This window comes from Canis lupus, chromosome 5 (assembly GCF_011100685.1).
Source record: "Canis lupus familiaris isolate Mischka breed German Shepherd chromosome 5, alternate assembly UU_Cfam_GSD_1.0, whole genome shotgun sequence".
Taxonomy (NCBI): domain Eukaryota; kingdom Metazoa; phylum Chordata; class Mammalia; order Carnivora; family Canidae; genus Canis; species Canis lupus.
This window is the reverse complement of record NC_049226.1, coordinates 41,476,514-41,504,432: the sequence shown is the minus strand read 5'-3', so window position 1 is coordinate 41,504,432 and position 27,919 is coordinate 41,476,514. Positions and strand designations below refer to the sequence as shown.

Sequence of the window (27,919 nt, the reverse complement as noted above, 5' to 3'; positions counted from 1 at the left end):
GGTTGCCGAGGGTTGGGGGGAAGGGACTAAAAGGCAGGGTCATGACCCACCCCACTGTTCAGATGCTCTAAGAGCAATTGTTCCAAGTGAGGGTACAGGGCCAGGAGTCCAAGACCTGAGGGTGGTTCACTTCTTCACCCACCAGCAATGCAACTCTGGGCAACTCACACCCATTTCTGCTGATCTCCTAACGAGCAAAATAAAGCCATACGCTGATGGGGTTTTTCACGGGGTTTTGTAAAGAGAGGCGGGGATGTGGCCACCTCTGTGAAGTGTGGAAATATTCTGAATCTCGTATGGTCTCTCTATTCTGTTCTTCGGGGCAAGCTGTTCATGGGGCTGGGCACAGCTGGGCTTGCCGCCTACCATGTGGACAGGGAGGAAGGGCTGGGGCTGAGAGGCCAAGAGGGCGAGAGGTTGGCGAGAGGTCCCTTGAGCACTGGGTGATGTCTGTGTTCACTGCTTCCACCACTGTCCACCAGACACTACACCACACCCACCAGAGCTGAGGGACAGAAATCTTTATTAAGGCACATGAACTGTGGGGTATCTTGGCCACAGTGGCATCTAGATAAAAAAAAAAAATAAAGCTTCTTCGACACAATTTTAGAACAAGAGCCACATTCTTACATTACACCCTCCATTCTCAGAATGTCCATGCGCGAAGCCCCCTCCAGGCTGCCTGGAGCCTGTGCCGAGAGTGCTGGTCCCTCAAGCGGCCTTTCCAGAAGGGAAGAAAGCCCTGGACACCACAGCGTGGGATGCGCTGACCCTGCCACTAAATGCCCCACAGCACCAGGAGTGAGATGCCCCAGGCCGAGGCTCACTGTCTACCAGAGATGGTCTGGATCCTGACACCAGAGCACAAGTGGGTCAGACTCCAAAAGCCACCACTTTTCTCAAGGCCTCCAGGTCAGGGAAGGACCCCCTGTTCCTAGTGAAAACAGCTTAGTCATGAGATGAGAGGGGTAGGTCTGAGGAAGCGGCCTTCTCTCCCCACCCCTGCCTCTCAGCTGTTCTGAGGACAGAAGGGACGGGTATGGCCAGGCTGGTGGCAAAGGCTGCATTTCCGGGGTTTCTTGGGAGTGGACCCCATGTCTGCGGAACTGGCCCGGGCTCTTTTGCTTCTGGCCTCTGGCCCCTGAGTTCTTCCTCTGCCTCTTGGCCAGGTTGGGGTTCTGAGAGTCCCTGCGGGAAGAATCAGGGGAAGGCTGAGTTCAGAACAGACACATGAAGAGGCAGGAAGTCCAGGACCAAGTGTTTGGTGGAGGGTGTACCCCTAGGCTTTGCACAGTCACATCCACCCACAGGTCGGGCTCCCTTCCCTCCTGTCAAAACGCGGTGAGTCCCCACCTTCCGTGGCCCTGATGCCATTCCCTGAGAACCCCAAGCCCTTAAAGACCTCAACCCACAAACACTATCCTGATAAGAAGGGCACTGTTGTCACTTTATGCATGTGATTCAGCCAACTCTTCCAGAAGCAGAGATTCAGCCAACTGGCCTGGGGCTGCATGGAGAAGCAGCGAAACCCCACAGGCCCGGGCCCAACAGCCTGCTCCCCCCCTTCCATGCAAGTTAACTGAGCTCTGGATCCTTCTAGGCCTCAATTAGGCCTTAGTTCTAGCTGCCCTGTCAGCCAGGACAACTGATCAGCTGGCCAGGAGGTCACACTGCTTCCTTCCAACAGGAGGACAAGGGGCCTGTGCACGTCTGGAGCGTGTGCAAGGCCGGACCACCTCTCACACACTTCAAACGTGAGCCTGTCATGGCCCCCTCTGGCACCGGTAGCCAGCCCTATGCCTTACCGAGCCTTCTGGGTTCGCTGTGTCCATGCAGAGCTGTCAACACGTATGCCTGAATCAGTCGGAGACTACCTAACTTTTATAAGACAGCAACCCTAGGAAAGGCAGGAGAGTGCCCATCTCATTGAGAAAACTGTGAGGCTGTGAGGCTGAGCCCTTTGGTTCCACAGCCAGGCTTGGGACCCAGCTCTGCCCAACCAGAGCTCCCACCAGGCCTCCTGGCCATTCTCCTACATGAACGCAGCTTCTGCTGTGTGCGTGGACCGTTTCCAAGTGCCTCTGGGGGCACTGTCCCCCTTGTTCTGATGTCTGGGTAGCAATTCTCACTATCCTCGGTTTCAGGACACCAGGCCCAAGCCGAGTAACCCCAGCAGATTCCCAGACATCCCCAGGCTCAGCATCTCAGGAAATGCAGCTGCTAACAAGGACCTCGTGAGCATACGGAAGCTAGGGGAGCCCGGGGCTGCAGGGCCAGGCAGACCTCAGGCCGGCTGGCTGTGTGACCCCAAGCAAGGGCAGGCCGTTTACCTGGGCCTCAACTGCCTACCGGTGCAGTTGTGAGCACAGTGCCCAGCTGATGAAGGCGAAGACAGTGTACCTGGCACAGTGCCGTGCACCTCCAGCTCCACTGCTGCCCTCCCTCCCTCCCTCTGTCCCCAAGGTAGACAACACCATGCAGACCTGGGCTGGGGCTCTACAGGCCCTCGGCACCACACCCAGCTCAGGAGAGGCCACCCCACAGCGCGCCCCGCCTCACCTGGGGCCACATTCTCGTCCACCCATTGAAAGAAGCCGCACTGCTGCTCTCTCGGCTTGGCGCACGTGTGGAACTGGCGGCCCTTGTTGGGCCCATCCTTCTGCACAGTCCGGGTGACGGCGGGCTGGCTACACAGGCAGGCCATGCCCCGGCCACCATCATCTCCGGGTCTGCCAAACCCACCCCGGCGGTCCCCCATAGCAGGTGGGTGGCCCAGCGAGCCGCCCGCAGGCCCCAGTGCAGAGGCAGGAGGCCCCCTGGGTTCCAGGGCGCTGCTATCAGCCCACAGGAAGAAGTCACAGCCACCGCCACCACACTTATAGAACTGCCGGCCCTGGTTGGGACCCTCCTTCCTCACAGTGAGCAGCACGGCCTCCTGGCCACAGTTGCAGATCACAGAATTACTTTCCCCATCGGCGGCGGCGGGCAGGGGCAGCATCCGGGGGGCGCTGTCCGTTCTGTTCTGGGACTGGCTAGCTTGCAGGTAGTTAGAGGGCTGGCTAGCTGGCTGGGAAGCTCTGGGGGGGCCCCGTGAGAACCTCAGGTCCAAGATTTCCCGCAGCGTCTCGTCACATCCGCCGATGCAGCCAACAAACTCCAGGGGCATGGTCGGGGGAAGGCTGCCGCGTTTAAACTTTAACTTCAACCTAGCGAGACCAGAAGATGAGAGAAAGCACCCAGATTAATCACCCAAACAGAAACTTCAGAAAGGTTCACTTCCTGTAATCAGCAGTTCTTGGGACTCTGGAGGCTCTTGGGCCCTTTCAAGATGAGGTGAGAACTATTTTGTAACATGGTTGAGAAGTTACACAGGTCCTGCTCATGTTGTAGCAGGAGTTTGCCAGAGGCTGCAGCTCACGCAATGAGCCCCGGACTGACTGGGAGCAGACACAAAAGTCCAACAGTCTCCTACTGAGTCAGACATTACACTTACAGAAATGGAAAACAATGCATTTCTTTTGTTTTCTGCTTTGCAAATATGTGCTTTCTTATTATTATTTTTTGCTTTGAATATAGATAAAAATATGCTATTATGTTACCATGCAGCGTTATCTACTGTAAAATTAACAAAGATGTTTTTTAAATGCCTTCACTTTATTTTAGAATGTGGTATAAGTATTGACAAATTTAACCCACAATGAGAGCTCTCTGGGTTCCTTCCTCGATGATTTTTAAGAGTGTAAGGGGGCCTATGACCAGTTCTACACAAGGGCTCTGAGCTTTTGGCAGGAGCTTGGAAACGATACCTGACACATCCGTGCAGATTCACTTCCTCATACTCTACTGGGCAGCAATCTAGCTGGAAAGGGCAGGGAAAGGGTGCCTCCTGGCTCTTCAGATGCACAGAGGGCTCCTCCCAAGAGCCCAGGACCCTGCCCTAGGGCAGGCTTCCACACCACAAAGGCAGGAACAGGCCACAAACCGACTTAGGACTGCCGACCCAGCTGCTGCCCAGCGCAGGGAAGGCCCCTGAGCCTTGCGGGGCCCCGCTCACCTGTAAACGGGGTGAGGCTGACAAACCGGACACACACTGTCATCCCTGCTGGCCTCCAGCACAGAGTCAGGGAACCACACGGCTGAGCGACATTCCGGGAAGCCCGTGCAGCTGAGGTAGAACCTGGGGAGCACAGGGAGCAGGGTTGGGCAGGGGCCACCGGACCGCAGGGAACATACATTCCTGAGCAGCTGCCTGTCTGGCAAGGACACTACTCTGGCTGATTCATGACAGAGAAACTGGCCTGCTTTTATTCCCCATCTCCCTAAACAAAAGAAACTGCTATTGCTGACTCTGCTTCCTACTTGGAAACAACCAGCCCACCGACCATCACCTGGGCTATGGAAGGCCCAGTCCCAAGGGCTCTGCTCAGGCTCCAGGCCGATGCTGCCTGACTTCCCCACATGACAACTCTGATGGGGACCAGCAGCACCCTCAGTTCACAGTGGGACAAATGGGTGGGGAGTGTAGCCAGGAAACCCGCCCAAGGATGCACATGTGGTGAGCTGGGGAGCTGCAAATAGAACCTGATCTGTTTTTTTTTTGTTTGTTTTTTTTGAACCCGATCTGTTTGATGATGAAAGCGTCTTTACTCCTGACACCTGCACCGCACCGTTCTCGGCCAACACATCCTTATGCTTCCAGTTCACGAAACTCTAGGGCTGGAGTAGCCAATGTGAATACGATGCGTCCCTTTAGCATGCCTGGGTAGGACTAGGCCAGGGGAAAAACCTACCAACCAAACCCCAAACCCCACTTATTCAAATGGCAAATCCACGAAATGAGAAATGTAAATTGTCAGATGAGCCCTGGAGTGGTGAATTCCACAGGACACTCACTAGGCCCTCCCGGGTGACCCAAGTGCTTGGAGAGCCTGAGTTAACAGCACGGCGCTGCTTGGCACTTACATGCGGCCATCCCGCACCGTGCTCAGCCCACCCTGGCACTGGCTTCTGTGTTTCTAGGCAACCCAAGCCTTGCTCCCAGCTCAGGCCCAGGGTAACCTCGGGTTTCTGAGGCCAGGCTGGCCTTCTCTCGGCCTGGGCCAGTGACAGATCAGTAGTTGGGGAAACCACCTGCTCACGTAGCAGCACAGTAGTGATACAGATGCATCCCGAGGGGGGTTGAAAAAATAATGGACCAGGAGGACCTGGGATTATATTCTGCCTTTCTTGTCTGCCCCCCACCCCCTACTCCCAGCTGCCTGATGGGGACAAGCTGCCTCAGCCTTCCCTCCGGAGAAAACCAGGGTGAAAATGCTGCTCTGCAGCATGGTTATGGAGTCGAGAATATCTGTGGAGAACTATGCATCAAGCCAGGCACAGGGGGATCCCTGGGTGGCGCAGCAGTTTAGCGCCTGCCTTTGGCCCAGGGCGCGATCCTGGAGACCCGGGATCCAATCCCACGTCGGGCTCCTGGTGCATGGAGCCTGCTTCTCCCTCTGCCTGTGTCTCTGCCCCCCTCTCTCTCTCTCTCTCTGTGACTATCATAAACATATATAAAAAAAAAAAAAAAAAAAAAGCCACGCACAGGGATGGCATGTGATAAATGACAGCTGTCACCTGTTCCCCACTGCTGCCATGAACCCTCCCCAGAGGCCAGGGGCTAGCCCAGGTAGTGTCGGGATACACAGCCCACTCTGCACTGAGGTGCTGAGGAGGAGGAGGGACTTGGCATGCTCAGGTCCAGTCCAGAGCCAAAATTAGAAGCAGCAAAGCAGTGTCGGTGAGTATCTCTGACACATCAGGCTCTACACTGGACTTCAAGCCCATTTCATCAAATCCTCACCCTTCCTACAGTAGATACCATGGCCCTAGGCTTACGGAAAAGAAAACTAGAGCTCAGCAGCTAAGTAACCTGCTTTGGGGCACAAAACTTGGGTGTGTGGCAGAGGTGGGATCTGAATTCAGACCCAACTGGATCCTCAGCTCAAGCTTTTCCACCATTGTCCACACAGTGGGTAGGCAATATCCTATGCACAAGGTACGTGGTGGAGCCATTATCCCACATTTCCTCTGAATCCGAGAGCACTTCACGCCTCCAAGGCCAGATCCCTGTCAGCTACCCTTCAATATCTAGTCCGGGGGCAGGCAATGGCAGGCCTGCCTTTACATAACGACACAAAAATGCAATGATGGGGCCTTGCAAAGAGTGTCCAGCTAACCCAGCAAGTGCTGGGCAAGCAGATGTATGCCATGAGTTGGGCACTGACCCGCCATTCTTCTTTGTCTTGAGGACCATATCCTTGTTGCACTGCGGACACTTCTTGATGGGCTCTGGCATGCTCGGGTAGATGGCTTCTTGCTGGGCCACCTCTGTCCCTTCCCCAAAGTACTGGGATAAGGCCTCGTCCAATCTGAAGGAAGAGCAAAACAATCACAATAGTCTTTTTTTAAAAAAGATTTTATTTAAGAGGGAGAACGAGAACACGTGTGCACACGAGCATGAGAAGAGGGAGAAGCTGAGTCCCCACCGAGCAGGGAGCCAGACACAGGGCTTGATCCCAGGACCTGAGATCATGAGCTGAGCCAAAGGCAGATGTTTATTTGAACCACCCAGGCACCCCTATGATATTCTCATGTGCACACAATATGAGTGTAATCAGGGACACCAGCTGGCTGCTCAGTACAGGCTTGATGCAGAGAACAGAGGCAGACAGAGCTGTGTCTGGCTCCTGGTGCTCCCAGGACAGATCCAGCTACAGGTAGGTACTTCCACATGTTACTGGCCTCACATTAAAAAAAACCAACCAACCAACCAACCAACCAACCAACCAACCAACCAACCAACCAACCAAACAACTGCACAGGGCCTGTAAGCATTCCAGAAGTGTCTGCTTGTCTGGGTTTACATTTAAACTAGCTCAACTGGGGGACGCCTGGGTGGCTTAGCGATTGAGTGCCTGCCTTCAGCCCAGGGCGTGATCCTGGAATCCTGGGATTGAGTCCCACATCAGGCTTTCTGCATGGAGCCTGCTTCTCCTTCTGCCTATGTCTCTGCCTCTCTCTCTCTCTCTCTCTCTCTCTGTCTCTCGTAAATAAATTAAAACCTTAAGAAAAAAAATTAGTTCAATCATTTCCCTCTTTTTAAATACTTTATTTTTGGGGTGCCTGGGTGGCTCAGCTGGTTGAGTGTCCCACTCTTGATTTCAGCTCAGGTCATGATCTAGGGTTGTAAGACTGAGCCTCTGGTCAGTCTCTGCACTCAGTGTGGAGTCTGCTCGAGATTCTCTTTCTCTCCCCCTTTCCCCCATCCCTCCCCCAACTTGCGTGTGTGGTCACATGCACTCCTGCTGTCTAAAAATAAATAAAACCTTAAAAGATTTTAAGTAAGCTCTACACCCAACATGGGCCTTGAACTCAACCCCGAGATCTAGAGTTGTGCTCTCTACCGACTAAGCCAGCCAGGCACCCCATTTCATTCATTTCTCTTTCAAGTTGGTACAGGGTAGAAAATGCATATTTTCCTAGCAACAGGCACACATACTGCTTGCTACATGGTCACCTCCAAATACAGAACAAATGTGTCACACCGCAGCACTGAGTTTATGGACACGAGATCATGTTGCTGTTAACTCAAGACAGAATTAAACTCCAGAGAATGGCATCTCTAAAGCCTAGAATAACTAAAGCAGATTTTTCTAGTTACTGTTTCTTTTTTTCTTTTTTTAAAGATTTTTATTTATTTATTCATGAGAGACAGAGAGAGAAAAAGGCAGAGACATAGGCAGAGGGAGAAGCAGCAGGGAGCCTGACATGGGACTTGATCCCAGGTCTCCAGGAATACACCCTGGGCTGAAGGTGGCACTAAACCGGTGAGCCACTCAGGTTGCCCTAGTTACTATTTCTATGCTGAGGAAGCTCTACAGGAAGGAATAGAACTCAGGAGGAAGACCCGAAGGGGGAGGAGCTGCATGTGGACTGCCCTACCAGGCACAACACCATTGGTGAAGCAGCAGCCTGGGGGACATTTAACCATCTGCAGGGCACACACTGTGAGGAGCAATGGTTCTGTTAAATCACCCCCATCCCCTCCCATTGCTCAGGGAAAGGTTATAGCCCAGAAAGCAGAGTCAAATGACCTCATGTGCAGGCAAGAAGGGTCTGGACTTACTTCTTTGCTTTGGCCACAGCTTCAATGAAAACCTGCTTGTATTTCTGGACTTGCTGCCTTAGAACCACTGACTTGTCCTTCTTGCCTTCACAGATCAGCTTCAGATCAGCTTCTAGCTCGGCCCGGAGGTCAGGCTTGGACATCTCATAGCCCATGGAGTCATAGCCTGTGGGGAAGAGAGCAGCGTTCTGCATGGCCCCAGGCAGCACCCCTGGAAGAGGGGCTTTAGCTGCACAGCTCTGCAACCACCCCTTGCAAGCTCCCCCTGCTTACCTTCCACAAGTCCCATGCCCAGATGTCCAGGGAGAAACCGCTTGTCTGCGGTGAGCCCAACATACATCCGGGCTTTGATTGTCTCGATGTGCTCCGCATGAGTGGCGTCAGTACCTGAAAGCCACTTCCAGTTACTCAGGGTAATGTAGACATTCCCCACTATGTTCCACAGGCACCTTCCTCTGCCTGGACATTTTTTTTTTAAAAGATTTTATTTGGGGCAGCCCGGGTGGCATAGTGGTTTAGTGCCGCCTTCAGCCCAGGGCCTGATCCAGGAGATCTGGGATCGAGTCCCACGTCAGGCTCCCTGCATGGAGCCTGCTTCTCCCTCTGCCTTTGTCTCTGCCTCTCTCTGTCTCTCATGAATAAATAAATAAAATATTAAAAAAAAAATATTTTATCAGAGAGAGAGAGAGAGAGAGCGCGCGCGCAAGTGAGCGCACACAAGCAGGGAGAACTGCCTCTGCCTGGACTTCCAATTCTCTAATAATCTTCATTTGCATTGGGCCCACACGGAAACAGTACCTCTCCCTCACATCCACTTACTCCCCAAAGCTGTCAATGCTGGCTTTGAAACTCCTCTAAGTCCTTCTCTGTTCCACGTGACAGGGCCACGGCTGGAGCCCATATCAAGTCATCTGCATCAGTACAACACGCTCAGTCTCCCCCTCTCTGTTAGCTTCCCCCACCCAACCCATTCCTTCCGCTGTGGCCAAAGGGATCTTTGAAAATGGAGCTCTGCCATCAAGGAGATGCAAATCAAAACTGCAAAGAATTACCACTTCATACCCACTCGGTAGGAAGCATAACCAAAAAGCATAGAGAACAAATGCTAGTGAGAATGTGGAGAAACCTCAACTTTCACACATTGCTGGAGAGTGCAGCAGCCATAGAAATCGGTCCAGAAGTTCCTCAAAAGGTCAACAGAGAGTACCACTGGACCCGGCAATTCTATTCCTGGTTATCTCCCCAAGAGAACCACAAACCCATCCACACACAAACCTGCACCCAAATTCTGTGCTGCAACACTATTCATAGTCACCCCAAAACGGAAACGACCCAAAAGTCCATCAAGTGATGAATGGATAAACAAAATGTGGTCTCTGCACACAACAGAAGGAATGGAAAGGCAGGAAGAACTGACTCGTGCTACAACATGGATGAGCCTTGGGAGCACCTGAAGTGAAAGAAGTCAGTTGCAAGAGGTCATGTGCTTCATCATTCTACAGGTACAAAAGGTGTGAAACAGACAAATCTGAGGAGCCAGAAAGATTAGTGGTTGCCCAGGGCTGAAGGGATGGAAGGGAAGGGGGTATGGAGTTTCTTTCTGAAATGATGAAAATGTTCTAAAATTAAGGTGATTGTTGCACAATTTTGTGAATATACTGAACACTGAATTGTACATGTTCAGTCAGTGAATTATATGCTATGTGAATCATGTCTCAGTAAAGCTGGTGACATTCTGAAGAAACAGAATGCCTAGGCCTTATTCCTGTGTCCCCAGGACCTAGACCAAGGTCTAACTCTTGTGAGCCTCACATTTTTAATGAGTAAATCCATGGGTAAACTTTAATTCTACCTAAACCTACAGGCTTTCTCGATAGCACAACGATGGCCAGCGGACTCCAGGAGGGACACTTCTTTCCAAGTCACAGAACTACAAAAGTCTCTGGTAGTAAGGCAGCTGTGGCCCAGGGGAACAGCTGGCTTCCAGAGCGCCACCTCCTTCTCCATCAGGCCGCTGCCCTTCTGAGCTAGATTTGCCAGAGAACCTCAGAACTGCGATAAACACGGACAAGGGGGTGGCAGATCAGACACAGGGGTCCTGCTTGCAAACCTGGGGCGATGGGACCTACTGGGAAAAACAGTCTGGCCCAGTTTTTTTTTCAACCTCAGCTTGGTTCCTAAATGATTACGGGAAATGCTTTAACAAAAACTCAGAGCACAGCCACCTGTGGCTAAGGGCAGGGTGGCAAATGCAGACTCCACAAGGGCCTGGCAGGGAGCGAATACAGAGCAAAGCCAAGTGTGAACAATGGAGAAGAGTCAGCTGCCACCCCAATTCAACCAACTGTTCCCACAGGGAAGCAAAGGCTTGGCCTGCCAGATCTCCTGGCACTTTGCAGGATGAACACACAGATGTTTATGTGGAATCTCTCAAGTTTTAAATGTGGATACCGTATTCAAAATAAAAACAAACCCCTGTGTAGGCCTCAAATCCTGAGTCCACGGACAGGACCTGGCTAGGGTGCTCCCAGTCTAGACCCTCAAGTTCTGGGACACATTGATGTCCTGATTCGGCTGGTGGAGAGCAGAGGTTAAGAGCCTAAGTGTGGACTTTATTCAGACCGAGGTTTTAATAACTCGCACGTTGGGGCACCTGGGTGGCTCAGTGGGGTTGAGTGTCCAGACTCTTGATTTTGGCTTGGGTCAGGATTTCAGGGTCCTGAGATAGAACCCTGCATCTGGCTCTGCACTGAGTGGAGTCTGCTTGGGATTCTCTCTCTCTGGCTCCTGTCCCCCACCATGTTTGCTCTAAAATAAATAAAATGAATCTTTAAAAAAAAAGCAAAAACTTGCACACATCACGGCCTTAGGCCAAGTTCTAAACTTCTCTAAGCCTCACTTTAGCTATAAAGAAGTCAAGAATAGGACACTCATGGGAGAGCACTTGTGAAGACCAGAAGAGATATGGTGCCTAACACACAGGGAGTACGCAAGAAATGCTGGTTACCGTGACCACAAGCTACTGACCAATGCCGTGCTTCTCCATGAGGGCAATGAGGTCGGCTTCGGTGAGCAGCTGGGGTGGGCTGGTCTCTCCGTCCACCATCTCCACAGTGCTGGGCTGAAAGTGGGAGCCTCTCTCATAGACAGGGAGGGTCTACAGGGAGCAGCAGAAGCATCAGTCCGATCACTCGACGAGGCAATGAGGCAAAAGACAACTGCCATTTCAAAAACCATCGCCCTGATCCATCAGACCGCACTGAGGGTGAGGAACACGACTGTCTTCCCCTCTCCCTGAGGCCCATGGGGTGAGACATGACCTCTGACCAGGCCTACACTTTATTACCTTGTCACTCCAGCGGTCATATGGGTACACATCCAAATAGTTTCGGGCCAAAATCATGAGGCCGTGGGCCACGAAGCGTTCCTGAGCGATGTCAATCTCCACAGTGGTCTCCTGCCCCTGGGCATCCTGGGAGCAGCAAGCCAGGAAATGCCGCACGATGAACTCATACAGCCGCTGCTCATCTCCCTAGGAAGACGAGAGAAGAGTCTGCAACTCCCTCCAGAATATTACTGTCCAAGGCCCACACACTCATTGGTAGTCTGGCTGCTTTGGGCCACCTTCTAGTCTCAGATTCTGCGCAGAAGAGGACACATGGCTCCTGTAGCCCCTGCACCAGCATGGAGCGCTGCGCCAACCTGCCATGCACTGTGGGTTTAGGTATTACCTTATTCAGGCAAAGAGAAGCAAGGCAGGCATCTTGCCCTCCAGACCAAGAAGCAATTCTTATGCCATAGACCCAACCGAGGGAAAAGGTGAGACAAAAGCATAACAAGCTAACAAGAGACCCCTTGTATATAAGACACAGTAAGGTTGTAGCCAGCAGCCCAGACTCACGGGGTTTGTGGTGATTTTCTACCAATGAAGTAATCAAGGACCTCGTGAGGCTCTGTCAGAAGCCCCTAAGACACTCACACTCATAGCCAGTAATTCTCCTCCTGAATGTATTCAAAGAACTAAGTAGAGGCCCACTCAAATATTGACACAAATGTTAACTGTTATCGCGTGTCAAAAAGTTGGAAGCAACTTAAATCTTAAAAAACAGATTTGGCAAAATAAAATTATGGTTCATCTATATAATCATTAAGTGTTGTACTTGAAAATATTTTAGCATATGGGGAGCTGACAAATGTTTCTTCCTTCTAATCTTTTGAATTTTCTAAATTGTCTAAAATGAATACTTTTAAAGTCAGAGAAGAACAGGGCAGCCTGGGTGGCTCAGCGGTTTAGCGCCGCCTTCAGCCCAAGGTGTGATCCTGGAGACCTAGGATCGGGATCAAGTCCCACGTCAGGCTCCCTGCATGGAGCCTGCTTCTCCCTCTGTCTGTGTCTCTGCCTCTCTCTGTGTGTCTCTCATGAGATAGATAGATAGATAAATAGAAATAAGTAAATAAAGTCAGAGAAGAACAGTATGTATTAATAAAAAAAGAAAACAAAGACCAAATGGGACTTAGCTTTGCCATAAGCCTGCATTTGTCAAACAAGCCCAAGTAGCCCAGCATTACCAAGCACAGGTGAAACACCTGAGTTTTCAGGGCTGCCTCAAAGCCCTGCCACCACTGGACCTCAACAGGAGGCCAGCGTCTGAGTGTCATAGCATCAGGACAGGAATGGAAACTGGTCCAGTCCAGGGGAGGAAGGGCAGGGGGGGATTTCTCCAGTTAAGGAGGGGCCAAGGAAACCAAGTGGTTCTCTAGGGGCAACATATGAGCTGTGCAAGGGCATAGGGAAGGGGAATGGCCTAGCCTGCACGCCGAGGGTTTGACAGAGAAGGGGAAGGGGAGCTGGACAAAGTAGAGCCTGCCCTGTAGGGCGGCGGCTCACAGAGGCCAAGCAGAACCACAAAGCAGGAGAATTTTGACACTGACATCTCTTTGCTAAAATGGAATAGCTCTTTCGAAATCACTTAGTTCCTAAAGCAAGAGCCCGCAGAGTAAATTCAAGTGCTAACTGATCTCTCACTTCCCGGGTTCCAGGAGGCAGGGAAACCTACCTGCAAGCTGCTGGTGTATTTGGTGGGGTGGATGGGAGGGTGAGCCTGGTCAGACTTGTTCCCATTGCGTGGAGTGGGGCCACCCCGCTCTAGAATGCTCTGGGCAAAGGCCCCCCAGCGTGGATCCGGGGTCTGCTGCTCCACCAGCACTGTCAGGTCTAAGTCTTTGGGGAAAATGTTTGTTTCAGTTCGAGGATAGCTGATGTACCTGAAAGAAATTATGATAATGGCACTAGAAACAACTGAGTTAGACTAGAAACACCCAGAGACATTTGCCATGCCCCATCTGCCTTGGCTGGCTCAACTGAAGCACCCTAGCTAGCTTCCCTCTGCTGAGAAGAATTCTCACGTGGGACCCTCCAACAACAGCAGGCTGGCTGGATGAAACACTCCAAGAAGCCAGAGGATAAGTGAAAGGGACTAACAGGGTGGGACTCACTACTGCTCAGCCTGCCAGCAGCTGTGTGGCCCGGAACACAGTCGGTCTGCCAGGGACCCCTGTGGCCCTGAGAGCTGCAATGGAGCAGGCTTCTGAATTTGCTTCCAGCACAGGAAGAATCATGTTGCCTAATAAACTGAAATGTGGACCCTACAAGTAATTTAACATTTTTTATTAGGATGACCCAAATTTTAAGCGCTCAGTGGTCACCTGTGGCACGTGGCTGCCACAGGGTTAGCGTGGACCACACTGTCACTGGATGGCCCTGGGGTGTTCACAATCCCTGAGGTGGGATGATTTATGCCAGCAAACGACTACCAAAAGTCGTTGCATGCCCCCTGCCAGGGCCATGGGGGCAGCTGCTGAGAGGTCAACAGTTGCACGTGTTTTCATTCTACGGGCTCCTATTTTAGGAAATGATTTTGAAACGTCTTTTCCATATCAGAAAAGCCAATGTTAAAATTCTTCTACTTCAGAGCTCAGGTGATATCTAGACAGTTTGGATTATCCCATAAGCTCTAAGATGGTTTACCCTGGGGTACCCGGCTGGCTCAGTGGGTAGAAAATGAGACTCTTGACCTCAGGGTTGTGAGTTTGAGTCCCATGTTGGGTGCAGAAATTCCTTAAAAATAAAATCCTTTAAGAAAATAAAATGGGGCACCTGGGTTAAGTGGTCCGACTCTTAGTCGGTTAAGTGTCCGACTCTTGATTTTGGCAAAAATCATAGTTGCAGGGTGGTGAGATGGAGCCCTGTGTTGGGCTCCATCATGGGCATGGAGTCTGCTTAAGATTTTCTCTCTCCCTCTGTCCCCCTCTCTAAAAACAAATAAATAAAATGAAATAAAATATTTCACCCTTATAAAGATGTACTGAATTCCATTCCCAAATGTGGAATATTTACCCTTGAGTATAGAGCTTTTCGGCAATCCTCATGGTTTCTTTAGCATTTATTCTCAACTTTCGAGAAGCCAGCTTCTCAAGCTCCTGTTAAATGTGTCATAGGCAAGTTAGGGTGCAGTGCAGGAGTCAGACGGCACAACACAGCCACACAACTCATCTTCACAAACATGGGGCTTGTCACTCCAGCTACTATCACACAGGGAAAAAGACTGCTGAGGAGAGCTTTCTGGGCCTGCCAGGCAGGGGCAGGAGCAGGGCCAGATCCCAACTGGTGCTTTTCAGACACTGATGTGCAAACCAAGAATCACCAAGGAAGCCAACAGATTCCCCTGAGCACTGCGGATTCTGACAGAGGAGGGCTGGGAGAGAAGCCAGAAATCTGCATTTTGTAACAAGCAAGTTAATACACAGATTCTAATACAGGCAGTCTGGAAACCACACTGTGGGAACACCACTGAGTCCCTAGTAACTTCTCCTGGATGATGAACACCAGTGTTCAAGAACTCCTGGGAGATAATCGGCTGTCTTTCCCCTTGGTCACATTCCATTGGCACTGCTGGCTATACGTCAAAGCATATTCAACCACTGTTAAGCCTTTTACAGGAAATCAGTCCATAACTCTCCCCTTGTCATTGCTACCACACACACCACACAGACCAAGCCACACTCAAGATAAAAAAAATATGGGCAGCCCCAATGGCTCAGCAGTTTAGTGCCGCCTTCGGCCCGGGGCATGATCCTGGAGACCCGGGATCGAATCCCACGTCGGGCTCCTTGCGTGAAGCCTGCCTCTCCCTCTGCCTGTATCTCTGCCTTTCTCTCTCTCTCCCCCTGTATCTCTAATAAATACAATCTTAAAAAATATATATACACACACACACACACACACACATATGTATATATACACGTCACCCACCAGTCCCTGCATGTTTCTTAGCCTGCTTGTTCATTCTCTATGTTCAATCTCCAGACTGAATCCCGACAGTAACTATACCCTGAATTTTCCTGCAAAGTGGTAATTAGAAAGGGGCACCTCTAAGGCAGTTAACTCCCAGCTGTGTCCAACGGGGGTGGCTCTTCCTGGGTCTAAACATTTGAGAAATCCTGTTCCCTTTAAAATAGGCTCTTAATGCAGATTTTTAAAAATGATGTTTATATAGATGATACAGAAACATTAGAAAATAAAAAAAAAGCTTGGGCGGAAAAAAGCTATTCCAACGATAATATAAAACACACACATATTAAAAAATAGGAGGGCAGCCCCGGTGGCTTAGCGGTTTAGCACCGCCTTCAGCACAGGGTGTGATCCTGGAGACCCGGGATCGAGTCCCACATCAGGCTCCCAGCATGGAGTCTGCTTCTCTCTCTCTCTCTCCCTCTCTCTCTATCTCAAATAAATAATATTAAAAAAAATAGGAAGACACTCCGATTATATCAGAGATTACATAAGGATAGCAAGGTGAGGGGTGATTCCTCTTTTGTTTCCCAAATCCCACACAAAGCAGCTCTATTGCATTTATTAACTTTAAAAAAGAAAAAAAGAAAAAAAAAGCATTAGAAGACTAAGCAGGCCCACCCTGTTTTGGGGTTTCTCTTCTTCCCAAGCACTTTCCTGCATGGCCCCGTGAAAGGTGATGCTTCCTGCCACTGGGCCACTGTCTGCCGCAGAAGTATGGTCCCAAAGGCAGGAAGTCAGAGCTGGCGCACTCATCTGGAACATACCACAGTGTCCAACGCTTGAGGCCTCCATTTGCTCTTTGACTTAGACCTGACCTCCACCACAGTTGCCGTGGGATCCTAGGAAGCCAGAAAAAGCAGAGGCCATATTAATCTGTTGGTGCATCTTCTCCATCTTTCCTGCGGCAGCTTCTGCTCACCATTCTGGAGCAGCAAATGTCCCTGCTCCAACCATGACATGACCTCAAGTAAAGTCAGCTCGTAGCGCCCACAGTGTAGTGGAGACATCACCACCTCCCCACTCAAACCAAGGCTTTGAGGGGTGACTTCATAAATCCTAACAACAGCCTGTGCAGCTCCTAAGAACTGTTTCCTATCTACACATGCACAGTATTACTTTTTTAAAAATTCTGGGTAATGCCAAGTTAGAAATAGGAAAAATTACACACTATAAGCTAGAGAACTCAATCTTAAGATCGACTTCATACACTTTTTTTTTTTTTTTTTGGAGAGAGAATGGGGTGGGCAGAGGGCAGGAATCTTAAGCATATTCCATGCTCAGTGTGGACCTTGATGCAGGACTCACTCTCACCACCCGGAGATCATGACCTGAGCCGAAAGCAAGAGTCAGATGCTTAACTGAGCCACCCAGGCGCTCTGCCGAACTTCACACTTAAGAGACTATATAAACAGACAAAGAACTCAGCCTAATGGATTTGTTAATGAGGAAATTTGTATTTCAAAATCCAAATTTCTCTCTGCAAATAGAGTGGACTCCAGGTGCTCTTTACAAGGAGCTCAGTGTATCTAACTTGCTAGGTTTTCCTGCACCATATTCTGGTAAAGTAGAAAAAGCACAGCTCTCTCTTATGGAACCAATAAATGTGCAGTGTCACAGACCTGCCAAGTGGTTGCGTGACCTCCAGGGTCAAAGGGTGGAGCAGTGATATCCTGACTTGCAAGCTGAAAGTTACTGTTCAGCAGGAAAATGGAACAGGATCACCTCTGCTAAAAGGAGTGGCTTGGAAACTTGCAGAACAGTTTTCCTAGTTCATTAAAATTGAAATCTTTCCTACCTCCATGCACAGCTGATAGAGGACAAGACAAGCTGTGTGGTTAAAGAGACGATGCCTTTTCCAGTTGAATTCTACGATGCCATCTTTGTGGTCATGAGTTACTATATTGGGGACAGACAAATGGGAAGGCCATGACTCACAGAAGCCATGTGATAGGACAGAGAGAAGAAAGTACATTGCAGTGAAAGTCCAATGGCACATGAAACATTACTTTGGGAATACTTTGGGTCACCAAGGAAAGTAAGCGGGTTCCAAACATCATAATAGGCTGGGATGAAGGACAGCAAGGATAAAAAAAACCTCACACATTTAATTAGTGCCATTTATGCTCCTGGTTCTTCCCCTGCCCTTAGGCTCCATGCCATAAACAATTCCCCCAGCCTTACCTTTAATTTTGTGGAAGATTTCTGGCACAAAAGCCTGAATGGCTTTGAACCTCTCCACCACGAACCCCAGGGTTGGGAACTGGCAGCTGCCATAACTGATCAGCTGTTCTGCTAACACCTCGGGAAAAATCTTCTGAAGCCTCAGGGTTTGAAACCTAGTGAAGGCAGCTCCTAGAATGTGAGGAAGGAAAGAAGGAGAAAATGGTGGATCGTAAGATCAAAGTTACCTGCACATACTTACACAAAAATCTTGGTGCCATAGCCCAACATCCACTCTGCTACATGGACCCCCACAAGGAGTTGGCCAGCTGCTCACCAATCCTCAGGTCCAACTCCTGCCTCACATCCACGGCATCGCTCACTCTCTGATCGGGCTCAGTCAGGTTTTCACAGGCCACCCGGACAGCTCGGGGGGTGATCTCAGAGAAACGGGCTCTCAGCACCTGCAGGTTTGGCTTCACTGTGGAACAGTCACCAAGGTTAAAGTCAAACCACATTGCTGCACCCAATTTTCTGATTAGGTTAAACTGACAGCATGGTAACCACCTAATGGGAAAACGTCATTATTACCGCTAAACTTAGTGTTGTCAGAAATAACAGCAGTGTGAGTTTTAGCAATTCAAGTGAATTTCAGCTATTCTCTTGGTGAGCCTCTCAAGATCCTAATATCTCAAAAAAAGAAAAAGAAAAAGAAAAAAAAAAAAAAAGAAAAAAAAAAGATCCTAATATCTCACTTGCTCTCCCAGACTTTTAGATAAAATTAAAACATTGTCAATGAAAAGGTCCAAAGGAGGAATTTCACATCCTGACAAAGAAATAACATGGGACACCTACGCTTTCTTGAAAGTTAACATACTTAAATTCCCAGGAGTCATTACAGTTTCAGCACAAACACATTTAGGGAAAATAGAAACCATCCACTATCTGAAGCCTGAGAATGGACTGTGCATCACTTCCTTGAAGTTACCTGAAATCATTGGCCTTGTTCGAGGCATTTAAATTGGTTTCAACAACAGGCTTTGTACAAAGAATACAGCAAATTAATACCTCATTCCAGAATGATTCTTTGTTCTGTATAATCGGCATATATGTTCTCTTGCACGTGTTCAAAATGTAACTTTAAAGGAATACAATAGGGGCAGCCTCGGTGGCGCAGTGGTTTAGTGCCGCCTGCAGCCCAGGGCGTGATCCTGGAGACCCTGGATCAAGTCCCACATCAGGCTCCCTGCATGGAGCCTGCTTCTCCCTCTGCCTGTGTCTCTGCCTCTCTCTCTCACTCTCTCTCTGCATCCCTATGAATAAATAAATAAAATCTTTAAAAAAATAAATAAATAAAGGAATAAAATACATAAAGTCTTTGCTCTCAAGGAGCTGGCCATGTACTTGGACCTAATATGTAACAAGCCATGGGCTACAGGGTCTGAGCCACTGGTTAACTCATTTAGTCCTGATGCAGCCCTAACAACTGTCAGATTGGCCTGACTTTCCTGAAAGCTGGGGCTCCAAAGACACAGAGCTGGTAAGAACGAATGGATCCAGAGGGGAGACTCTCCAGGGAAAAACTAAGCCACAGCCCACTCTCTCAGGGGAATCATCTACCTCTGTGGTTCCAAAGTGGAGAAACTCAAAAGTCACAGCACTTACCAGCCCTGCATACGTGGATAATTTCAAACCCGATATTTTCACCTTCTCTGTCACAGTCGGTCCAGATCACCAGGGCCTGGCATTGCTGAGTCTCTCGCTGCAGAGTTTTCTAAAATTCCCAGTGGGGAAAGGGCAGTGAGAACACAATCACTATCACTTGACACTTCTACGCTAAAGAGATCTGACTGAACCTTAGGGACGTTCTTGGAATGTGGCAAATTGGAGAGAAGGGAGAGATCTGGGGGAACCTCTAAGGATGCCAAGGCCACTAGTATAATCCTTCGACCTAGAATCAAAGACCCATAAGTGAGCTTCTAGATTGAGGCTTTAATACAACTACCCTAGTATGACAAAACCTAAAATTCAGTTCTAACATATACTTGTAACTCTCATGGCTCTGATGGTATCCTGGTAAAAAAAAAAAAGGGGGGGGGGAGAAAAGGAAAAAGAAAAAGAAATCCCTAAATTGAGTTTTACCCCCAAGAAGGTTTCCCAATTAGCAGTGAACTAATTATACGTGCCCTGACTGCTTAAGAACTCATAACTTGCTGTCAAATGACCCTTTACACTTTGTCATCTCTCTGTGCTAATTAGGGCTGGAGCCTAGAATTAATAATTTAACAATACTATTCCTAGGATTTAAACAAGTAGTATATATAAAAAGGCTTACTTTAGTTCCTTGGCTACTTAGTTTAAGTGGCCTCATTTATATGAGTGGGAGTAATTTTTAAAATGTTACTGGGATGTCTGGGTGACTCAGTCGGTTAAGTGTCTGACTCCTGGTTTCGGCTCGGGTTGTGATCTCAGCCCAAGCCAGGCTCCACACTCAGTAGGGAGTCTGCTAGGGATTCTCTCTGTCCCTCTGCCCCTTCCCCACTCACATTCTCTTTTTCTCTCTCTCTCAAATAAATAAATAAAATCTTTAAAAAGTATGTTAAAAAATAAAATCATGGTACTAAGTTTGGTGGGAAACTGGATCTCTAAATTCTAATGCATTCAGAATGCAGAAATCATAGTTCAATTATTTTGTACTCAGGAACTGTTCAACTCCAGTGCCACACATCTTCCAAAACACCCTACCTTGATGCCTACAAAATTCTCTGGGCAGTACTTTTCAATTTCTGCTTCAAAGAGGACAAGGGGATTGCAGCTCTGCCTAGAAAAGAAATGAAAACACAACACATCCAACCTCAGCAGAGATGACAAGTCCTCTATTTTAATGAGAAAAAATTGCTCCAGTGTGCTCATGGATGGAACCCAAACAGAAAAGGTCCCACATTAAAAGGCCAGAGGATTAAAAGCAAGGCTATGATCCTCTGCACTAAGTGCTTTCTATGACAACTGGAGGAGCTAAATAGTAATTCTGGAACTCTTTCATTAATGTCTGCAATAGGATCAGTTAATCCAGTGACTACGTAAAATAGGTCTGGCTATTTTAAGGGAAATACACTTCAAGGTGGTTTATTCTAAATGTATGGCAAAAATTCACAATGGTTCAGTTGATCTTAGGTCACTGCTGTGGGCTCCATGGTTTTTGTTCCCTCAAAATACATAGGTTGAGATTCTAACACCAATGTGATGCTGTTGGAAGGTGGGGACTCTCAGAGGTGATTATGTCATAAAGGTAGTGGTACCTCATGAATGGGATTAGCGCTCTTATAAAAGAAGCCCCACAGAGCTCCCTAGCTCCTTCTACCAGATGAGGACACGGTGAAAGGTCAGCAGGGTGCAATGGGGAAGAGGGCCCCTCACTTGACTGTGCTGGCAACCCTGCTCTCCTACTTTTAGCATCCAGAACTGCGAGAAATAAATTTCTGTTGTTTATAAGTGTCCCTCAACTTGATGACATTTTATTAGAGCAGCCCAAATGGACCAAGACAGTCATCAGTATTGTTAAGCTCTACGGTAAGATCAACAGGCCTCAAAATTCCTCTAGCATTTCACAACTTACTGTAATATCCCCTAGGAACTGTACTGACCATTTGCGAAACTGCATCTGGAAATCGTGAGCCAGCAAATGTCCAGAAACTGAAGTCATTACCATGGTAACATTCTGAATGATAACAAAATTCGAGTTAGTCTTTTAGCAATTACATTTTGTCAGATCATCCAAATAAAAGGTAGGAACTTCTATTAAAGAAAAAAAAAAAGGAGGTTGTCAAGGGTTTGGGGGGAAGTGGAGAAGAATGAATAGATAAAACACAAAGGGCTTCAGGGACAGTGGAAATACTCTGTATGGTATTATGATGATGGATATATGTTTTTTTTTTCTTTTGTCCAAATCCATAGATGTACAACTCCAAGAGAAAACCATAATGCAAACTATGGACTTTGATTGCTTATGATGTGCCAGTGTAGGTTTGACTATAACACATGAATCACACTGGTGAAAGATGCTGATCATGGGGCGGGGTGGTATCTGTGGGATATGGGGGGTGGGGAGGGCCAGGGGTTCTACAGGGCATCTCTCTACCGCCATCTCAACTTGGCTCTAAAAACCTAAAATGGCTCTAAAAGAAATAAAGTCTATAAAAAAACAAAACAAAACCAGTTGATTAGGAAGAAATGAACATAAATACATCTTTTTGAAGCCAAATGCGAAAGTAATATAATCACCATTCTAATTCTAGCACCACAATGCCTGTGATGTGATTTAAAGTTCTCTCAAACTATTGGGTATTAGCGTCTTTCTTGCTATAAAGAGATGGGACCACATTTAATTAAAAAGTGACCATGTGGGTGCCTGATGGCTCAGAGGTTGAATGTCTGTCTTTGGCTCAGGTTGTGATCCTGGGGTCCTGAGATAGAGTCCTGCATCAGGCTCACCAAAAAGAGCCTGCTTTTTCCTCTGCCTATGTCTCTGCCCCCCTCTCTGTGTCTTTTATGAATAAACAAAATCTTAAAAATAAAGTGACCACTTTAGGGCGCCTGGGTGGCTCAGTTGGTTGAGCCTTTGGCTCAGGTCATGATTCTGGAGTCCTGGGATTGAGCCCCACATCAGGCTCCCTGCTCAGCAGAGTCTGATTCTCTCTCCCTCTGCCCTTCTCCCTGCTTGTGTTCTCTCTCTCTCTCTCATAAATAAAATCTTAGAAAAAGTGATCTCCTTACAAATTATAAAAAAGTCACAAAAAAAAAAAAAAGTCACCTGTAATCAAGGATCTTTACGTCTTAACAATCGTTATTCTTAAAAGATTGTAACATATTCTACAGTGGCCAGGCTCACTCCACTTGATCAAATAACTCTTAAGATACAAGCAGTTTAGGGATGACCTGTAGTAGTAAACAGCTGTTCTTTTCACAGCCATAACAAAAAACTCCTGGAGTATACCCCAAAATGGCACACAGATCTAAAAGCACACTTCAGCTGTATGACAGAAATATTATAGCACCTACCTGGCCATATAGATGATAATCAAATTCATAGATCTTGTTGAATTTTGAAAATCCTTCCCTCTATAACAAAACAAAAATAGATCAATTACATTGAAAACAAATAATTCCTCAGTCTAAATATGAAACAGAACAGTGGTAAGCGATAATACTGAAAAGTAATGGTGTTTCCTAAAGACAAAAACTAGGCTACATTACTGAGGCCATTTACTGAGTGGCTCCTCAAAACACTTACAAGCACGTGATTGGTAGAGTCCACGGAGTTTTTACGCTGGAAGGTAACCTCAAGGCCAGCTAATATTAACACCTTCCCATAGATGAGAATGGATGTGTCCAAGGTCACATCACAAATTAAAGGCAGAAAAAGGATTACAACATAATTTTCTTCCTTCACCCTATACTTCTACTACTTTCTGACTGCACAATTGCACCTGTCGATGGCTGAGCACAGGCAAGTCATTCACTTTTCGAACATCTTTTTTTTTTTTAAAAGTTGACTATTCATCTGGATGTTCCTTGAAGGAGATGTACAGACGCTGGAATTTTTTTTTTTTTTTTTAGATTTTATTTATTTATTCATGAGAGACACAGAGACATAGGCAGAGGGAGAAGCAGGCTCCATGGAGGGAGCCTGATGTGGGACTTGATCCCGGGACCCCAGGATCACGCCCTGAGCCTAAGGCAGGCGCTAACCCGCTGAGCCACCCAGGGATCCCTTGAATATCTATTTTTGAATAAAGTTACCTCCAAGTTCTCCTCTGGCTCTAAAACTCAGTAACACTATGAGCCCCAGTCAGAAATAGAATTCAGTCTATAAAGCAATTCTTCAGCTTGCAATCATGGATGAATAAGACCTTCTCTGAGTAGATTCCACCGTCCTCTACAGGGGCATTAAATGCAGTTACATGTGAGTTCTGCACCAACATTACACAGAAGACAAGAAAATGGCCAGCTGGGGGGGATGCCTGGGTGGCTGAGCGGTTGAGCGTCTGTCTGCCTTTGGCTCAGGGCATGATCCCAGGGTCAGTCCCATATAGGGCTCCCCCCGGGGAGCCTGCTTCTCCCTCTGTCTATGTCTCTGCCTCTCTCTGTCTCTCTCTCATGAATAAATAAAATCTTTAAAAAAAAGAAAAAGAAAAAGAAAAAATGGCCAGCTGGGAAGTGGAGATGTGCTGAGGGCCAAGAAAGGTCAGTGTTCAGAAGATTCTTCCTTAGTCTCAGACAACTTTTCTGAGTGGGATACGAGGTTCTCTTTGAGGCATAGTGACAAATTTTAAGAAGGAATTTATTTTAGTATCTCATACTTAAGAATTCACTGGTTGCCAATATCGTCAAGAAACTCCCCTTTACAAACGCCAATTGATAGTTAAGTCCTTTTATTTATTTTTAAAGATTATCTTTTATTTATTCATTCATGAGAAACAGAAAAAGAGAGAGAGAGGCAGAGACACAGGCAGAGGGAGAAGCAGGCTCCTGCAGGGAGCCTGACATGGGACTCCATCCCGGGTCTCCAGGATCACGCCCTGGGCCAAAGGCGGCGCTGGGCCACTCGGGCTGCCCAATAAATAAAATCTTTAAAAAAAAGCTCTGAAGCCTTCCCACTTAAATGTACCCTGATATACAACAGGGGTGAAGTCTGTTTACTCCCCCTCTCCCCAGCCCAGTCCCAAGTGACTCCTGAGGTGCATACTCATCATCCCTCAGGTCTCTTGGGAACACAGTCTGAAAATCACTGTTCTAATCCTCTCCAAGTAAATGACTTGTCTGATAACATGTATGTGACCCCACAACCAGGGCTCTTACAGGCAGTGTCCTCTCCCAGAGGTAGTCTTGAAGATGTGAAATATTTTTCCTGACATTTCAAACTTGCTCCCCTATAATTCCCATTTGAGGGTGGCACACAATTATGTGTGATTCCACATTCAGATGAGGTGCTCAGGGAAAGTGGATGCTCCCAAATTACAGTAGTTTTGGAGCCTAGAGAAAGAAAAAAACCTGGTAGATTGAACAAGAATGTAGCTTTTGTAATCTCTTGTGCAGTGCTCTCCACTCTTAAAAAAAAATTATACAAGTCCCTTCTCTAAGCATTCTGTAGGAACTGTCACATTGTTGCCACTAAATGTATAGCAGGATTCATTAAGATTTATCTTTCTAAGGGGCACCTGGGTGGCTCAGTTGGGGTCTGCCTTTGGCTTGGGTTGTGGTCTCAGGGTCCTGGCATCAGGCCCTGAGTCAGGCTCCCTGCTCAGCAGGAGGGCAGCCCAGGTAGCTCAGCAGTTTAGCGCTGCCTTCAGCCCAGGGCATGATCCTGGAGACCCGGGATTGAGTCCCACGTCGGGCTCCCTGCATGGAGCCTGCTTCTCCCTCTGCCTGTGTCTCTGCCTCTCTCTCTCTCTCTTTCTCTCTCTCTCCTCTCTCTCTCTTTCTCTGTGTCTCTCATGAATAAATAAACAAAAATCTTTAAAAAAAAAAAGTCTGCTTCTCCCTCTGCCCCTCTCCCTCTTGCGCAGTGTTCTCTTTCTCAAATAAAGTCTTTTAAAAAGTAAAGATTAATCTCCCTGAATATATAAATAAAACCATGAAAAAGTTGTACACACGTAGAAGCTTATAGTTTTCAGCGTGTTTTTGAATGCTGTTGTAAATACAATTGTTTTTAAAGATTTTATTTATTTGAGAGAAAGAGAAAGCACCAACGGGGAGAGGGAAAGAGGGAAGCAGACTCCTTGTTGAGCAGGGAGCCCCATGCACGGGGCTCCATCCTAGGACCCTGAGATCATGACCTGAGTCCAAGGTGGACACTTAACTGAGCCACCCAGGTGCCCCTGATAGTTTTCCTAATTTTCTTTCCAGATCGTTCATTGCTACTCATTCGTGTGCACTAATCTTGTATCTTACAACTTTGTTGAATTTATTAGCACTAACGTCTTTTTTGTGGCTTCAAGATTTCTATTCTACAAAGCCATGTTGTCCACAAATAGACATATTTTATTTTTTAAAAATATTTTATTTATTTATTCATGAGAGACACAAGACAAGAGGCAGAGACATAGGCAGAGGGAGAAGCAGGCTCCCTGCAGGGAGCCTGATGTGGGACTAGATCCTGGAACTCCAGGATCATGCCCTGAGCCAAAGGCAGACACTCAACTGCTGAGCCACCCCAGGGGTCCCAAACAACTAGACCTACTTTAAATCCTTCCTTTCCAATTTAGATTTCTTTTTCTTCCCTAATTGCTTTAGCTAGAACTTCTAGTAATCTTGGATAGCAATGGCGAAAGCAGGCAATCTTGTCTTGTTCCTGACCTTAGAGAAAAAGCTTTCAGTCTTTTACCCTCGGTGTAGCGTTAGTGATGGGATTTTCATAAATGCCTTTTAATCATTAAGAGATTTAATTTTTATCACATGTGTTTTCTGCATCAATTGAGGTAAGCAATGTAGGTTTTTGTTTTTTTAATTTATTTATGATAGTCACACAGAGAGAGAGAGAGAGAGAGAGAGGCAGAGACACAGGAGGAGGGAGAAGCAGGCTTCATGCCAGGAGCCCGATGCGGGACTTGATCCCTGGACGTGACTCCAAGATCGCGCCCTGGGCCAAAGGCAGGCGCTAAACCGCTGCGCCACCCAGGGATCCCAGCAATGTACGTTTTAAGTGGGGGATTACTGGGGTCATATGGGTATTTTATAAAGCCACTTTGGTAGTGGAGAGTTTGAAGAGTGAAAAGGCCGGGGGGAAAGCTACTGGAGTTCTGTGAGGGGTCAAAGGCCTGAACTCTACAGACACAACCTCTGCTCTTGCTCCCATTATCCATGAGCTAGAAACGGAGGCCTAGGGACGTTGGGATCTTGAAAGGAGAACTTCTGCCCCCTACTCTTACAAATGGCCTCCTGAAAACATTCCACTTTAATCTGACAAAGATTTTCCTGAACAGTTCTTGTCGCCTTTCTGCCACCTCTTTTACACAACCTTCCCCTTCCTTTGCACCTCCAGTGTGTCTAGGACACATTCTCATCTCTTACTTGCCTGTTCTTTGAAATGAGCTGGTACTAGGAAGAAGTAACTGGCTGATGTTCCCTCTAATCCCAAACCCCAGGCAGTACTGCCCTGTCGACACGCGTTTACAGATGGGGAAATCAGTGGGGCTGCAGAAGGCAGGGGGTGCGCAGAGATGAGGGCAGCTAGTTACCCGGGGATGCTCGTTCAGGGCCTGACCGCCAAGCCCAAGGACTTTGGTCAGTGCTTCCTTAAACAACTTAGCTTTCGAATCACACGGAATAATGTTAAAATTAAATATGGGTTACTCGGCGCCCCATTCTCAGACAAATCTGGGAACCGCTGCTGCGGACAAAGAGGAGCCCAGGTGTTCGAGCACACGGGCGAAGCGTCCGAACCACGTCTTTACATGCCTACCACTCGGAAAAGAAGACAAGAAGCCACTGCGGGGACCCAGAAGCGAGAGAAGTGGCCTCCGTCTCTGTCCCGCGGGGTGATCGGCGCAGCTCCCTCCCCGCACAGCTGATCGGAAATACCCCTCCTTACCCGCCTCATGCGGCCGTTGGACAGCAGGTCGGCGATCCCCTTGGCCGCGTCGTTTTTCTCGGCCACACAGAGAATTTTGCGCACACCGCGGAAGGCCACCTCCATGGCAGCACGGGACAAGGTCCGGGCTCCCGGCCGTAGCAGCCAGCGGAGCGCGCTGCGGGCGACCGGGAAGATCATCCCTAGGCCCCGCGCCCGCAGCCGCCCCTCGGGTGCCCACGCATGCTGGAGAAGCCAGAGGGGAGGTCCAGCCGGCGCTCGCCCTAAGCGAACTGGGGTCTTCCGGAGCCGCCAGCGCCACCTTCCGCGGCCGGGTCACCTCCCCTGAGCCCGCCGAGCTTCGGACCCGCGGCAGCCCCGAGAATCCCGCTCCTAAGGCGTGGTCACGCTTCCGCCCGCCTTTTCGGGCTACATCCGCCGGGCGCGAGCCCCACAGGACCGCGAACTACAACTCCCAGACGGCCCCGCGGCCCCGGACCCCTCGCACGTTTCCGCTCCTCCGCCCCACTTCCTTTCTTTCCACACAGGGGTTGGTAAGTCGGTTGGTCCTTGGGAGAGGCCGCTGGAGGGTTCTGCCCACACTTGTCGCTCGCTCACTCCAGCTGTCCCGCTCAGAAGTCTACGCGGACGCTTCCGGGTCACGCGGCGC

The 27,919-nt window shown here is 48.5% G+C and overlaps 1 protein-coding gene across 1 annotated transcript; it reads right to left on the bottom strand.

Moving 5' to 3' along the window:
- Window positions 1-506: 506 nt before the first annotated feature.
- Window positions 507-27,919, bottom strand: TOP3A (DNA topoisomerase III alpha). The gene is made up of 19 exons (XM_038537085.1): window positions 27,271-27,919; window positions 22,740-22,799; window positions 21,326-21,399; window positions 20,427-20,502; window positions 19,347-19,455; window positions 18,019-18,162; window positions 17,703-17,873; window positions 17,317-17,417; window positions 16,286-16,360; window positions 14,565-14,647; window positions 13,225-13,432; window positions 11,514-11,699; window positions 11,195-11,324; window positions 8,441-8,554; window positions 8,168-8,333; window positions 6,267-6,410; window positions 4,055-4,177; window positions 2,560-3,206; window positions 507-1,188 (listed from the first exon to the last, which is right to left on the bottom strand). Exons 1-19 carry the CDS (start codon window positions 27,448-27,450, stop codon window positions 1,010-1,012), a joined length of 2,970 nt encoding a protein of 989 aa, XP_038393013.1. The 5' UTR covers window positions 27,451-27,919; the 3' UTR covers window positions 507-1,009.